General features: G+C 41.6%; 1 protein-coding gene across 9 annotated transcripts in view; it reads right to left on the bottom strand.

Annotated features, from left to right (window-relative positions):
* The window catches only part of LOC142572672 (rho GTPase-activating protein 23-like), a 143,043-nt gene that overhangs the window by 49,716 nt on the left and 76,932 nt on the right, over positions 1 to 16,395 (bottom strand). For 6 of the 9 annotated variants that reach the window (XR_012826121.1, XM_075681957.1, XM_075681962.1 and 3 more), the window contains exons 8-13: positions 15,158 to 15,223; positions 12,782 to 12,890; positions 6,168 to 6,231; positions 3,170 to 3,337; positions 2,041 to 2,133; positions 341 to 538 (exon numbers count right to left, since the gene is read on the bottom strand). Coding sequence is in view for 8 of the 9 variants with exons in the window: in XM_075681957.1 (XP_075538072.1) it covers positions 341 to 538; positions 2,041 to 2,133; positions 3,170 to 3,337; positions 6,168 to 6,231; positions 12,782 to 12,890; positions 15,158 to 15,223 (698 nt within the window). In the remaining variant the exon portion in view is untranslated. The remainder of the gene's footprint in view (positions 1 to 340; positions 539 to 2,040; positions 2,134 to 3,169; positions 3,338 to 6,167; positions 6,232 to 12,781; positions 12,891 to 15,157; positions 15,224 to 16,395) is intronic. The other 3 variants (XM_075681958.1, XM_075681960.1, XM_075681961.1) reach the window with 2 other exon arrangements.

Raw genomic sequence — 16,395 nt, 5'->3', positions numbered from 1 at the left:
CAAGATAATTCAGAGCTTCTTCTCTGCCGATAAAACAAACTAATTTCTTCAGAAATTTATCTGAATAATCTATATTTAAATACCATCTGACAATACTTTTACTTCAGCTACTTTGCAGATATTTCCGCAGAATCTTTTGAAAACTTGCCCTTTATTTTTTTTCCCCTCTTCTTATGCTCGATATATGTCCTCTAGTGAGATCTTTCATGATGTTTTTTGTCACCTTGTGCTGAATATACTATACTCGCTTTAACATTGCACTGTTCTCAAGAAATAAGTTTATGTTCTTATTCACAAGAGTAAAGAGAAACACAGAGACAATGTTTAAAGACTGGCGAACCTCAGAGTCCTCGGCGGTGATCTGCCGGAAGGCGTCCACCCATTGCATCATGCGGGTGTGGTTGTCAGCCTGGAAAAGGTACTCGGTGCCCGTCTCCATGCGGAGCCGAAACACGTGCTTGCGCTTGGTGTAGTCGCGTGCCACGTCACTCATCGAAGTGCGTACTGACAGACGTGAACCTTCGGCAAAATCTATGGTCTGCATGAGGGCAAACGATAAAAAAAAGGAAAAGAAAAAAGCATGCATCACACTGTCATATTAAACTACACTATAACAACTACAGTGAAGCTCCAATATAATGAATTACCATAAATAACAATGTAAATTTACAAATGTTTTCCTTGAACATCAGCGTCTATGAATAATATGCTTATAATGAATATTGCATGTAACAAAAGTATGTTTGTGTCGAATGCAATTTCGTTTTAACATTAAACTTTCAACTTATCAAATGACAAGTATTTGACCATGTGCGGAAAACTTTTATTATAATTAAATGTACACAGGTAGCTTAGTACATGAAAACTTATTATTTAAACATTACTAGTGCATGCAAAAGTGGTAAACAAAAAATGTTCTTTAGCAATCCAAGTCAAACAAGATGCAAATTTCAAAGCAAGCTGTAGGTAAATGAACACTGACTTTGCAAGTAGCCACAAGAAAGCTTTATATTTTCGTATTGAGCACCATACCTGCCACAGGAAGAAGGTGGGCAAACTGTTGCACAACTGTTGCACATTTGAGCTTAAAATTCAAATACAGCTGAAACTTGATTTAACGAAGTGATGACCATGCTGGAATTATTTCGCTAAATCGGGAAGTTCGTAAAATCGAGAAAGGAATTTTTCGGTCCTTCGAAACATAAAATTGTAGCGTACAACACGCAGAAGCTACCGTGGCACTGTACTTGCCACTAATCCCTATATCTGTCGCATAAACCATGAAATAATGAACGCAACCATCACCACCCATAATGAGGCAGTGCTGAGTTGGCTGTTCCGTGCATGGGCACGGCGTGCGGCCTCGTCAAAATAAAGCTAGGGATGTGACCATGTCGCTTAGATGTTTTAACGGGATAGTTTTAGAGCGCAGGCTCGAAGAAGAACCCATCTGTGTCAGAATGAGAAAGAAATCACCGGTTTTTTACTTTCAGCAAAACTATTTCAGCAAAAACTTTGTTAAATCAAGTTTGGCCAAGTTTGCTTCGTTAATTCGGGTTGATGATAACATTGAATCCTATGAGTAGCTGCTGGGGAATGGAAATTCCTTTGTTAGATAGGAAACTTCGTAAAATCGGGCTTCGTCAGATCTAGTTTTAACTGTATAGTAACTTGCTTAGTAAACCAACACAATGAACAGTTTTGCAAGCTAGGACCACATCCAAGGCTGCGCACATCAGTTTATCGTTTTCTGATTACACATGGCTCTACTTTCAGGTAGTTGCAGAGTGTCTCTCACATACTGGAACCAGTCACGCTGCATTAATATACCTGAACACAACCACTAGGAAATGCCAACATTGGGTACTGCTTATGTTGGTTTCACAGAGCTTTTATTTCCAGATGCAGGTGCTATTTGCTACACCAGTACTATGGTTCTAAGCACCACCTCCTCTATAATTTGCTGCATTAAGCAAACAGAGCAGGGGGTTCAGCCAGGGACAAGGCACTTTGTTATAGTGATCAACAATGCAGACACACCATCAGAAAGCCCACCTTTCGGTCTTTTAGTATGTACACCTTGTCACCCTTGAGGACCACCCAGACAGGCCGCCAGGAGCGGTCGCTTGACCTCTGCATTGGACAAGATGTAAAACCTTTTTTGACTAAAGACCACAGTGAAGAAAGCCAATGCTAATGAATTTTAGCCGTAATGGCGCCCTATCGGCACTGCAAAAGCACGTGCGGAGCTGTGAATGCGCCTATCTAGCGACACCATAGCTTGCGAAAGCAAAGCTCGGGACAGCATATTGCGCATAGTCTCAAATGCAAGGAAGACAGCCATCTCTTGTCTGGGTAATTTTCTGTTGCAGACTCTCACTGCCATGTCCTTGTACAGCTCATAGAAATGCAAACTCCAAGCACTGCTATACATTAGTCCTCAAAGTACTTCAACAATTTTGACACTGAATTTTTAAAGAAACGGCTGCAACAACACTTCACAAAAAGACAGCTGCCAGGGAGAACGGGCAGTTGTAGTCAGCCAAACAGCTACCCAACCTCTGAATCTACCAGGGCATTCGTGAATAACTGCTTGTTTTAAAAAATTACACAATGTGAGTAGCACAGTCAGGAATGCAGCAAGTGTGAAGTTATACTGCCAATCACAGGCACAGAAGAGGACAGTCCAGCTGAGGTTGAAGACCTGCAACTCGTGTGCCATATTGAATAAATTTTTGCAAGTCTCAGCGAAAGAATAAACAAACACTTATACAAAAAAAAACTTTCCATGAGTTTTTTCACCGGGCCCAAAACGGGCATCAACACGAGCAAAACGAACACAAGTTTACACTCTCCCAAAACATTAGCCATGAGGAATTTCTATGATTGCTTTACATGAAGCAACACCATTCGTTCACTCTTCATTCTTTGTAGGCTCCCTATACACAACAGATGCTAGCACAAGGTGCATGAAGGTTATGTATGGCAGAATCGGATCTTTGAACACAGACCAACACCATAGTTTCCCATTCAATATGTCAACCTAGACGCATGTAAATGTGGTAGCAGTTTCACACCAGTCATCCTTCCATACACTTCGCAGTTCTCTTGCTTCACATACTGCTCCGTCCATTGGAAGCATCAGGTTTGAAGAGAGAAACAAATGTACCTTGCCATCCACAAGCACAGTCTTGCAGGCAAGCCAGCCCTGGACGTCGCCTGTCACCTCAGGTTGCTGCAATTGCTGCTGCTGGTGGTGCTGCTGCTGTTGTGACTGTTGTCGTTCCTCTGCATCTTCATTCTTCACATCCACCCCAGGCGTTGATGAGTTTGAAGCCTGGGAGTGAGCATTCGAAAATTTTAACGCTATGACCCACCAGCTTAGACATAGGGTGAGGCACCTACAAATTCACATGAATCAATGACATGTAAAGAATGCCATGGCAGTAGCACGAAAAGTTATTACTGTAACTTTTACCTGTACTTCTTATTTATTTCGTTCAGCTGAAAAGCATAACATATGCACAAACAAATTAATTTGCCATAGTGAGTATTGTAGTGAACATTGTAGCAACATTGTAGCAACCGTAGCATAAGTTACTGGTGTAGTCACGACATCCTGCTGGTGAACAGCCGGCAGCGCTTCCGCGACCTCTTCATGGATCACGTTACGGAGATGAGGCGGCAAAGTGCTGGCAGACTCCTGAGTGACGGACACCAGAGATAGCTGTCGTGCAACTTTTCTGCGCACAAAATCCTTGATTTGGGTTATCAGGGAGGCTTGTTCTGGGCCGGTGGTCAGGCTGAAGAATGACGCCGCATTTGGTGTGGGATGTCGCCTTGTCAGAGCTTGCTGCTTGTGTAATTCATCATAGTTCTGGCACAAGCTGATGACGTCGCCAACAGTGCACGGGTCCTTGGCCAGAAGCATCTGGAACGTGCCATCATCGATTCCCTTCATGACGTGCTTGATCTTTTCCGCTTCCGTCATGGCAGCGTTCACGCGCCTGCACAAATCTAGAACGTCTTCTATATAGCTGCTGCATATTTCACCCGTGTCCTGTGCGCGTGTGCATAAACGCTGCTCAGCTCGGAGTTTCCTGACGGGGGGTCGATCAAATACCTCTGTAATCGACGTCTTGAACGTCGACCACGTTCGGATATCCCACTCATGATTTCTGAACCAGAGACTGGCCACACCCGCGAGGTAGAATGATACTTACGCCAGTTTGTCCGAGTCATTCCATTTGTTGTGAACGCTCACCCGTTCATAGGATGACAGCCACTCTTCAACGTCGTCGTCGTCGGTTCCGCTGAAGATAGGAGGCTCCCGCTGGCGAATGGTGCCAGCACAAGGGACGGGTCGCGATGGAAGAGTCTGCTGGTTGGCGCCCGGCATGGCGGAGGGTAGCGTCCGACAACGGAGTTCCAGGATGGTAGAGCGGAATGTTACCCTGCATGGCTCCACCACTTATAAAGGAGATTTATTGGGGTTCGTAGCGACCGCCGGTTCTAGGATGCACCGAGCAGTTCCCAAGCTCGAGCCTCTGCTGCGCGCTTGATGCTGCCGATGCTGCTGACTCTGTGCGCACGTTCATTCTCTTCCTTACAATAACATTATTTACTTGAAGCAGCAACCACAAGGAACATTTTTTCGAGGTATTGTAGGTGTGACACCAGGCATTGTTTGTCACATCTCCCATATTACACTATGCCAGAGTGTAACCTGTAACCAGGGTATAATCATGACTCGAATGCATAGTATAGAGTGTCTGTTTAATTAGCAATTGCATGCAACAGAGCTTGGCAAGGATAAAAGCACAGTCACTGCATAGATTCTATACAGCTGCACAGTGAAAATACATCAAAATATGTTCCACATGCACATTACAACTTGCAGACATGCATTACAACTACAGACTAGGCTGGAAAGGCTGGGGAAACAAGTAAATGTCAAGTCATCGTAAGTACAAGCAACAGGCAAACAAGTGAAAGGGTAAGCAAAACAGCGTGGCAGTAGCTTCTGTGCTCTTCCCATGCCAAAATTTGTATTTGGTTGACAACAGTATTAGCAGCCATTGTTGTCGCCAGTAACATCTCACTGTTTTGTTGCCATCATCAGAATGCTGTTTGCATTTCCTCTTGAAATTCGTAGTTCATTAATGCCTTCGCTTGCTCCTTGCAAGTTAAATGCAATTAAAGGCCAACTGCAACAAAATTTTACTTTGGCTAAATTTGTTACAAGTGAGTAGTATATACCACTGCACCAATCTTGGCAAAGCTGCAGCCTCAACATGCTCAACATGCCGTGTCCTAGATTTTCCAGCCACTTTCAGTGCGCCATGACCGCCAGGTGCTCAGGCTGGCTTGTGTCGCCATGCCTGGAGAAGCACAGAGATCAATCGGAGCACACGGTTGTTCTGAGAGTCCTGGCAGCCAGGAGGTCTGCAATGTCTACACTATGAAGCAGCGTGACCTCCGAGATTCTCAAAGGTCATGCATCACTTCTCGTGAGTGGTAATGGTGGTGTTTTTTTTTTTCTTTCAGTTTTAGTATAAAAAATGACTATTTTGCTAGCTTTTTGTGAGGCTTCCACTCGTACTTCAAACATCAAATTTTGCATGGAAGTTCCTCTATATCTACATTATCCTGAACTAGGCTTTTTAAGCAGTCCAAAATTTCATTGCAGTTGGCCTTTAAGCCACATAGCATGAACATGCTAAAATGCGACAACTTATGGCACATCAAAAATGCCATATTTAATTCGAAGACCTCCTTTCAATTAATTACCCCGCTAACTCATAAGAATCATCACCCAGAGGCTTTTGTCTGAGCTTAGTACAGTCGAACCTCGATTTAATGAACAAGGATATACAGGGTAGCAAAATTTGAAATGTTTATTATTGGTGTTATTAGTACATAAAGGATGCATGCTTATAATAAATACAGGATAAAAAAATATATTTTTAAGTCGGATGCAACTTAGCTTTAACGAGGTTCGGATGCAACTTAGCTTTAACAAGGTTCAACTGTACAAGACCACGAGAGATGCCTCCAGCATCAAGAGCAAGTGCAAGGGTGTTCCCAGCACTAAAAGTTTCATCATCTGTTCAAATAACTAATCAACAAGGGCACCCTCCCGCATGCACTGAAAACCACAGCCTCACCTTGTCGCCAAAGAATGCCTTTAGCCTTTGGATTCGATGAGATCCACTTGGGGTGGACGAAGTGCTGCAGAGAAGAAAACAAGCGGAAAGCAAAAAGTTGGCACCCATGCAAACAGACTGTTGGCAGGATGAGCACGTTGGGCCCTACAGTAAATGTTTGCTAAATGTACTTATTACATGTCCTGGAAGCAACACTTCCTTAACTATATTTACTAGCTCACTTACAAAATATCTTACAATAGATTGGTCACCAATAATATTTTTCATGAATATAAAACTCATGTGAAATGACAAACTAATGAAAGCCATAGATACATGAAATCTGCAACCATACAATCTTCCTGGAATTACAAGTCTGTTATATCATAAACTGACTGCAGGTATAGAAGTGCAGATTAAATGTAAAAGATCTGAAAACTTTAAGAGGCAGAATGTTGCAGTAGCAACAGTGTCTAACCGTCCAATACTGAAAAGAGAGAGATATAAATTTCATAACACAGGGAATTCGGCTTGAACCAGTGTGCTTCCAGATTAGGTTCATCTAGTATATGTAATAGTCGGTAGCACTATTACATCACTTGATTTAACTCCAGTTGTTTATAGCACCACTAGAGGTTGTTCAATTCTGGATCTTGTATTCGTTACAGGCGATTTCAAAAATGCAGACCTCGAGTGTGAAATTGTAGAATGTCTTTCCGATCATAATGCAGTCTTTGTTAAATTTTCTGTTGCCTGTGAGCCTATAAAACTAGCATACAAAGTAGTCACTGATTTTTCACGTGCCAACGATTTTAGTGTACTTTCCATGTTAGTGGATTCCTATGATAATTTTCTGCTTTCCAGTATCACCTGCAGCGTGGAGGCGTTAGTGTAACATTTTCATGCAATTGTGTTGGAATGAATATCGAAAATCGTTCCCAGCAAGGGTCCCAAACACAATCCTAAACACCCATGGTACAATGGAGGGATAATTCAGCTTATTCGCCACATAAAGCGACTGCGTCGTCGATGACGGTGCAAATCAAACCAGGATTTGCTTTTGTGCACGCTAAAGAAAACACTCAGAAGTAAAATGCATGAAGCAAGTGACTTTTATTACAACAGTACCCTGTCAACGTTCATAAGGGAAAACAGACTAAATTTTGGAAGACAATTAATCCACATTCTGCCAACCCTTCTTCATTCATAATTGAAAATGAAACCTAGTCTGACACTCAGACGATCTCAGACGCCTTCAGCAATTATTTCAAATCTGTTTCTTGCATTGATAACGGCACTGTTCCTTCCTTCTCCACTCCTTTGGTACCTGCAGCTTTCCCACATATCTATATAACTTGTTCTGGAATTCCCAACCTCTTACTAAACATACACATTACTAAAAGTGCCAGTGCGGATATTATTCCTATCGTATTTTTGAAATGGTACTTTGAATCAATGGTGTGCACAATATCTAATAATTATATTTCAGAAATCACTTGACTCTAAATCACTTGACTCCAGACGAGTCCTGCGAACTTGGAAGGTCGCTAATGTCATTCCTATCTTCAAATCAGGCAAGAAGGAAACTATTTCTAACTATAGACCAATTTCATTATTATCTACGTGCTGTAAACTTCTGGAGCATGTCATTCACAAGCACATTATTCAATACTTCACTAATAACAATATCCTTTCCAAGCATCAGCATGGTTTCCGTAGTGGTTTTTCCACTGTTACATAGTTTATTGAATTCGCGCACAATATTGCCTCATCACTTAACAACGATGAACAGGTCGATGCTATTTTTATTAATTACTCCAAAAATTTTGATAAAGTATGCCACAGAAAGCTTCTCCTTAAACTTCGCACCTTTCTTACTGGCTCCTATGCTGTAAATTACGTGGCTGGATTACAGATTATTTGCACCTTAGGGCTCAGTTTGTTAGCTACAATCGCCAGCAGTCATCAACAATTCACATTTCCTCGGGTATCCCACAGGGTTCTGTGTTGGGACACCTCTTATTCATAATTTATATCAATGATGTCGTCCAAGTTGTTACTAACACTCCATTAAGCTTCGTCTCTACACTCATGACTGCGTTTCGTATTCTAATGTCTGTAGTGTCACTGATCAGGTTTTACTAAATGATGTGTTTTCTTCCTTTAATGACTAGAGCAGAACTTGGCAAATGGAGATTAACTTTAAGAAAACAGTGATAATGACATTCACCAATAAGCAACAACCCTTGCAATTTAAGTATGGCAATGCGTAACACACCCTAGAAAGAGTCCAGTAATTTAAGTACTTTGGTTTTGTATTCTCTTCTAACTTAAAGTGGCACAAACATATTGACCTTATTTGCACAAAATCGTTTAAGAAAATAAGTTACTTAAGAAGAACTCTAAAGGGCACGACTAAAGAATGCAAGCTAACAGCCTATCAATTGCTGGTCAGGCCTCTTCTTGAACATGTGTCAGTTGTGTGGTTACCTCATCTTGAACATGACAAAGATAAACTCGAGTCTGTCTAGTGGAAAGCTATCAGATTCGTTTTAACTGTTATTACCACAACTTTTCCTTTTCAAAGCATTATCATGTCTTATCACTGAATTGCTTAGAACATCGACGAACATGTGAACGGCTTATCATGTTACATAATATTGTGCATAAATCGGTTTGTATAGCTGCCCCTATTTCTTTCACTGGTCATCCTACACCTGTGACCCGCTGGTCCAATCCTTTGAACATCATGCCATTACAGTCTTTTCTTGATTGTCATAAATATTATTTTTTTCTGTGCACAGTTGACACTTGAAATAAACTTGATAGTTCTTTGCGACAATTTTCGCATGCCCAGTTTGTAAAGCAAGTGTCTAAATCTCTGTTTTGATTTTTCCTTTTTTTTTTAAGTAACCACTCCTGCGATGTCTCAAACCTGAGACAGCAGTATCTGTAAATAAATAAATTGCTTGCTTGCTTGAGCAATCAGTTTTAATTTTACTGGTATGAGGTCACCCCTTCCTTCTAAAGGCTCTTGTAAATATGTCTTTAACTACTTTCATTTCCTTCATTGCAATATCTTCATCTATCTGCAAGACAAGACAGCTACAAATTTCATGACAACGCATAAAAACACTCAAACATGAGTTTGTGCCTAGCACAGATTTACAGAGTGATATGAATGATGACCAGTTTCTTACAGCTCCCTGTCAAAAAAGAGAAAAAGAGAGGGAAGCCGGAGGGGAGGAGGGGGGGGAATAGAAAAGAAAGGCATCTGCTGGAACTGCCTTGCAGCCTCAGTGATCTCCATCCCTAATCCCTCCAATGCAGCTTTTTGGATGGGTTGGTAAGATATGACTAAAAAAAAAACTTTAAGCACACAACCAGACGAGGACAGTTGTCTTCCATCTTCTTTCACCGTCCTCGTCGAGTTGTGCATTTAAAATTTTAGCCCTAATCCCTGTTACGCCTCATGTCTACATGTATGCTAGTTTGTACGCACTCTTCTAGAAAGCACTTTAAAAGGGTGGCCTGGAGTTTTCAAGTTTCTCAAGAAGTGGTCTTAAACACAAGGTCACTTTCGGTCAGGCTACAGAGACCAAAACAGAGCCTTAAGAGAACCTTATACCAAGCACAATTAGTAGAAATTAGAATTGTACGAATGCCGAATTGTAGATTTCTAATTGAATATCTAATCGAATCAAGAAATAAAAGCCTAATATTGAATCGAATATTGAATATCAGAAAATGTTTCCCAAAAGTTCATGCTTACTATATTTTGGGATGAAAATATGGTGCTGCACTGTGCCAGGGAGTCTCCTAGCATTGCATAGCAAGAATGTAACAAGCTATCGGTAACATAGATACATAGAAATCAAGATATATAGTACAGTCGACTCTTATTCAAGGGAAGATCAAATTAGTATGCCACCACTGATTACAGCTCAGTTTTAAAATATAAAGGTCTCGAAAACATATTTTTTATAGAACGAGTTTCTGTTGAATAGAATCAAGTGCTTAGTTTCCTCTGAAAATAATGAATTAGTGAGGTTCCACTGTACTGAATACCAATGAGGCTCTCAGTTCAACGGTGAACCCATGTTTTGCAGCAATCTTTTATTTATTGCATAGAAAGCTTTGCTGGCCAGTTCTTCTTCAAAATGCAGAAGGGCTATCTCAACTTTATGGCAGGACAGTTATTGTAAGGCCAATCTGCAAACAGATGAAAGGACCACGCATCACGTGACTCTAGTAGCCGGTGCCAACAGTAAAGAGAAGGCGCCATCCGCGCCGTTTCATTGTCAGGTTTGGTGTGATTTGCCATCTGTCAAAGATTCTAAAATCTGCAGGGTCATGGCAAGTTGGCGCGATGCACCTCCCCCTCACTTCTTTTATCCACCATCTGCGCCAATGCATTTTAAGCAGGTCATGACACTTTCGAAGCGCTTGCCCTGCAAATCCATAGGTAGCCTATGACAGGTTGCTCAAAGAGCTTAAAAAAACTATGTGCGTCTATAAACGGCATTAGTAATGAGAGACACCATTCTGTGAGTCACAAATATGGCGGCCATGATCAAGTATGTTGCCATCCCGTGCACACGCTTTCGTTTGCGAGGCTGTTTGGCAGCTTTCTAAGTGTTGCGCGGCTGCTGCAAGTAGACCTGCGTGTATTAGGCACCAAACCCTAACTTAAGGCCACCCGATGCAGAAGCGCCAATTAGGCCAAATGGTCTAGGCAGTGTGGCTATATGGTGTGGCTGTGACGAAAATTCGCCGCCGGCCGATGTGGTGATGGGCTGCAAGCTGTCGCGGAATGCTTGCCACTATTATGTTTATCCGAGTGGCTCATCATGTGATTGGTTGCGAGGTCACGCATGCAGCTTATATTAACGGCTGTTGAAGCGGCGTGACATTCGTCACAGCGGATCCAACCTGACCTGCATGCCTACGGTGGCTAATTGGCCTGATCTTCGCACTTTATGAAATATGCGCTGCTTTTGTTGCCATTCCCTCCGTCCACATTGCATTATCATTTTGATCAGTCCTGTAAATTCAGACGAACCTTGTACCAATAGAGGCAGCCCCAGCTGATGCGGTGCTGTGCTGCGAATTGCAGCGTTCGGGTGCTGTGTGCATGAGCACCGAATCAGACCGACATCAGGGAGCGCTCGCAGGGACATAGTCCGCTACAGCATATTCGATATTCACACACCCCTAGTAGAAATGTCTCACACATGTTTTTCCAAATTCAGAAGTGTGACGGTGAGAAAAAGAAGGATTGCAGCCTGGCGCTGTAACCATTGGAATGCTGTTGAATGATGGAATGCATTGGAATGCTGCTCGAACAGCAAAAAGGCAGATGCATTGAAAGACATCAATTTATGGGCTCCGATGACTGCAGTCTATCGTTGCAAGCCTTCAAATGCTTCGCGGAACAGTGAAAAGGCAGATTTCTTTCTGTGCAGAGCCAAATTTCTCGTGTGATGAATAGTAAGCCTGAAACATTTGTCTGAAGAAGTTTCAGAGAATGAGCACTCTCCGTACACGGTGCGCAAATGTGAAAGGGTACACCAAATTTGCACGTAAAGCCAACAACTTCATTCATATGCACACTAAGTTAAAATGATCAACGAAAAAGGAAAAACCAGGAGCAGCGTCTCTCAAGAGAAGAAATATATAGTATGTAGCAGTGCGTGAGGTCCTAACCCGCAGGCTTGCAAGAGTTGCTGTTAAAATGCAGATTACAATGTGTAGAATTCACAGTCATTAATTCATTCATCCATTTACTTGTCATTCGTAAGGTGAACTTGTACAAAGAATCTGCTTAGTAATAGCCAAAGTCTAGTGGAGGTTCATAATCAATATACGTATGGCAGCAGCACAAGAAGAAAGGAAAGAAAAGTAATATTTAGCAAAATAAATATGTACTATGTGGAATAGAGATGTTAAGAGACAGTTAAATTAAGACAGTTAAAATTAAGAGGCATAAAGAGACAGAAAGAGAACAGTTTGGATCAGAGAGCAAACGGGTATAGACGATATTCTAATTGACATCAAGAGGAAAAAATAGAGCTGGGCAGGTCATGTAATGCGCCGGTTAGATAACCGTTGGACCATTAGGGTTACAGAATGGGTACCAAGAGAAGGAAACCGCAATCGAGGACGACAAAAGACTAGGTGGAGCAATTAGGAAATTTGCGGGCGCTAGTTCGAATCAGTTGGCACAGGTCAGGGGTTATTGGAGATTGCAGGGAGAGGCCTTCGTCCTGCAGTGAACATAAAACAGGCTGATGAAGAAGAAGATGATGATGACGATGATGTGAAATAAATATGTACATTGTGAAGTCCTTGTGCAAATGCATCAGTTTAAGGAAATGGGGGTTCCCCTCAGTAACTGTCCCTTCTCATTCTCTCTCAAAATCAGTTTTCCATAGATTTTTTTTTTCTTTTCTAACCTATATTTTGTTGGCAAATTCCTGCTTGAAAAATAAATGTCATGAGGTTTAAATATTGTGGAACATACAGACCTATCAAAAATATTAAAAGGTCCATGGTGCTGCTACATGATGCTTTCATTTTGATGAGACCCTCAATGCAGATCTATAAAGCCATGTGTCAGCGATGAAGCCCCTCACCTAGAAACGGATTGTTGTTCATCTTCGCTCTGGTCCGATTCCAGGTGAAGGCGTTCGTTTGCAGTCGCTCGAAGGTACGACGTTCGTCGTGCCGGGTGAGCCTTGTCTTCTGCTCATGAAGGAGCAAGAGGGAAAGCAGGGCAAGGAAAAAAGAAGTGGTGCCACATTCAAGTAATTCAAGCTTGCAAATAACTGGCTGTACATGTCATATGTTCAGAAGCTATTGCGGCACTCAATCAGTCGCGGCTGACAAAATCATGCAAAACTATATCTGTGCATAGCAAAACACCAGTCTTTCTTACTTGTTGCTATTCAAATGAAGACACTAAAGTAAATACTATTTACAGTTGAGTCTTTTGAACATCTAGTTGATATGAACTTTGGGAAGTACAGGAATACCAGTACCTTGGCATCTTATTTACTACAAAACTAAAATGAGCAGAACACATAATAAAGGTTGCAGCAGACGCGTCGAGGTCATTGGGGTTCATGAGAAGAAATCTATCCTTGTCACCGCCTTCTGTTAGACAACTGGCCTATGAAACATATGTACGCACAAAACTTGAATATGCTCCACGTAATTGGAACCCCCAACAAATTTACCTCAGTAACACCATTGAAGCAGTCCAAAACTGTGCAGCATGATTTATATGTTCTAATTATGACTACAACCACAGCATCAGTAAAATAAAAAACTCCCTCAGTCTCTCTTCTCTAGCAGACTGATGTCGAATTGCCTTACTCTGTTTCACAGAATACACTACACATTTCCACATTAACATGGAATGCTGCTTCTCCCGCCAATCCGCACTTCTCGTCGGTTTTTCAATTCATTGAGCGTTCAGCACCTTCATGGTTCTACTAATGCCTTTAACAACTCATTCTTGCCTACTGCTATAGCGGAATGGAATAAACTTACTAAATTAATCATGCTCGAACGTGATCATGTAAAATTTCTTGATTTATTATCCACACAACCTGTACAATCCTTGTGTTAACTACAGTTCACCTTTGTTTTTGTTTGTTTCAATCATGCTTTGTTTCTCAATTTTGCTTTTCTGTACCAAGTGTTCTTAATTGTGTTTCACTTCGCTGTGTGTATGCTGTGTAATATTCTTTTCCTGGTATGCCTTAGTGATCCCTGTTTGATCATATGTATCCTGTTGTTTTTTGACTGATTTTTATTCATTTAATGACTTCTCATGTTTTTCGCCACTTTTTATCACTGCCCAATTTTAGTGTATCCTGTAAATGTACTAGCTTCCCCCTCCCCCCGCCACTTATATAATAACCCAAGCAGGGGCCTTTAAGGGAATAATAAATAATGATGATGGTGGTGGTGATGATGGTGATGAAGTTGCAGTTTGCTGAAGAAACTAGACACCGATTACAATCAACCTATGGAACTTTTTTGTGTTGTTTTTTCGTAAATCACTCAGTGAATACTGTAAAGTGCAACCATTGGTACCCTTCTGGCCACTAGCCACTTATCACAAGGTAGTGTAACAGTGTTCAATAAATGAATAAGTAAATAAGTAGATGACAGCAACATTAAATGTATATGTACAAAGGTTGTTCAATGAAGTGTGAAATATTAATTTCTGAAAATTGTTCATTGGCACTGTTATTCCTCTCTATATGATACCCAGTAAGTAAAATCCATGCATACTGCCGTTTCTACTGCACTTAGATAAGTTGACTCAAGCCATCTTTTAAAACCTAGCACCTCCCTAAACTATACCTTTTCTTTTTCAATGACAAAACTGTGTCCCTTTTTTAATGTGAGGTACATAAAGAAGTCCAAGAGTGCCACATCAGGACTGTAAGACGATTGTTGCGACGCCTTGGGAAACGGTAAAAAAAGAGAGACATTACTTTGACATAGTACGAGACGTGGAATCACACGTAGACATGCACTGGAGGCGATTTTTTAAGTAGATGTGAAAAGATGGCTTGACTCATGTCATCTAGGCGTGGCAGAAATGGTGGGACGTGTGCATTTCACTTACTGGGGAGTATACAGAAAGGGATAAAAGTGCCGAATATTAACTTTCAGAAATAAGCATTTCAGAGTACTAGACTCCGTCTTTATTGAACAACCTATGTACAATCAAATCTCAAATCTGTTACGGAGTGGACCAAGCACCAAAACAATGCGAACGAAACATGGCACATGCTAGAGACATTAGTGAATTCTTCCGAAACTGTGTTTGTGCTGGGTGGATTGGGTAGTAATAAACGGCACATAAACTGGGTGACACAAGCGAGTCTTCCATTTTCCGTAGTACTGCCAGAGTGTGAGGGGGGAAAGCATTCCGTGAGTGCCGGGAAGGCAAAGCATGCAGTGTGAATGTGTACAGGCTACAAAGGTGTTACCTTGAGAACCATTTTTTCTCCTATACACAACAGATGAGGCAACCTCTGGCGAGACAAAATCATCCGCTGCAAAACAGGGTTAGGAGAGGAATGAGGTACAGAGGAAAAGAAAACAGGGAAGCACCATGGCATTAAGCAACATCATCACAAGAGTGCAGCAGCATCAGAGCAATAAAGCCGCCCACATCAGAGCACGTGTCAATGCTTACACATCCACACACAGCAAACAGATACCCAAATCCTGAAAGAAACCAAACCAATCCCATGCAACTGTGACCAAGGCCAAGAGTGCTGTGTTCAGGTATTTTCTAACATGAACTGTCATTGCCACTTTGCCCGCTTTGGTGTTTCTGCCAAATAATTCTTACAGCACCCATTGTCAGCTATCGAACTAACTGTCTAGGTACTAAACTTGGATGAGAGATGATACTAAGCACTACACAGCTTCCAACACATGAGTGAATTTCTAGTGATGATATTTAAAGGCACCAGGTGAAATCTTAAGTTCTGACCTGGCTGCATAGTGTCACATTGGACTGCACGGCACAGATGTTAACGAAAGCTGGTTCTAGAGCTATGCTGTGCAACTGAGCGTCGCAGTAAGCTTCTTGCATAATTTAGTAAGATTAGACATTTCAGCATTTATTTTTGCTCCATGTACAGCGCCATGATGCCATGGCAATCTTTAATAGGTATTTTATGACAGGCTTCAGCTTGTTACTGCTAACTATTCTGAAATGTGACTTCCCTCGCCACCAGTATGCATTACTGTGAAAAAAAAAAGGCGAGTATCATGAGGGAAGGGTAATATGCTGACTACTACATCAGAGCTTGGAACCTATGCGCAGTTTCAAATGTAAAATATGCTAATTGCTCGACGTTGCTAGCACCTGACAGGTGGTAGTAGCACCAGTATTTACAAACAGACAGTTTATCTGGTATTCCGAAGTAGGCATAAAGATGAAGTGTATTTTATTTTGTACACTATTGGCACACTTATTTTACTCCATGTTCCTTATACCAGATTAATTTTTCCATACAAATGTGTGCACTGAGACAGTGAAAGAACTGCGGCTGCTGGCACAGAAACCAAGGTCACAGGAGCCAGCAGTGGGGTGATCACCACGCACTGCAGGTTTGGTAAATAAAGACGCTTCCTTTTCCAAAATATGCTGAAGGAATATGGGACACTTTGCCAGCCTATCTAACATCCTGCTCAGTGTTGTTATGTTCTATTA

Source organism: Dermacentor variabilis, chromosome 2 (genome assembly GCF_050947875.1).
Source record: "Dermacentor variabilis isolate Ectoservices chromosome 2, ASM5094787v1, whole genome shotgun sequence".
Lineage (NCBI taxonomy): Eukaryota > Metazoa > Arthropoda > Arachnida > Ixodida > Ixodidae > Dermacentor > Dermacentor variabilis.
Note: the sequence above shows the minus strand (reverse complement) of the source record. Positions and strands in the feature narration are given on the sequence as shown.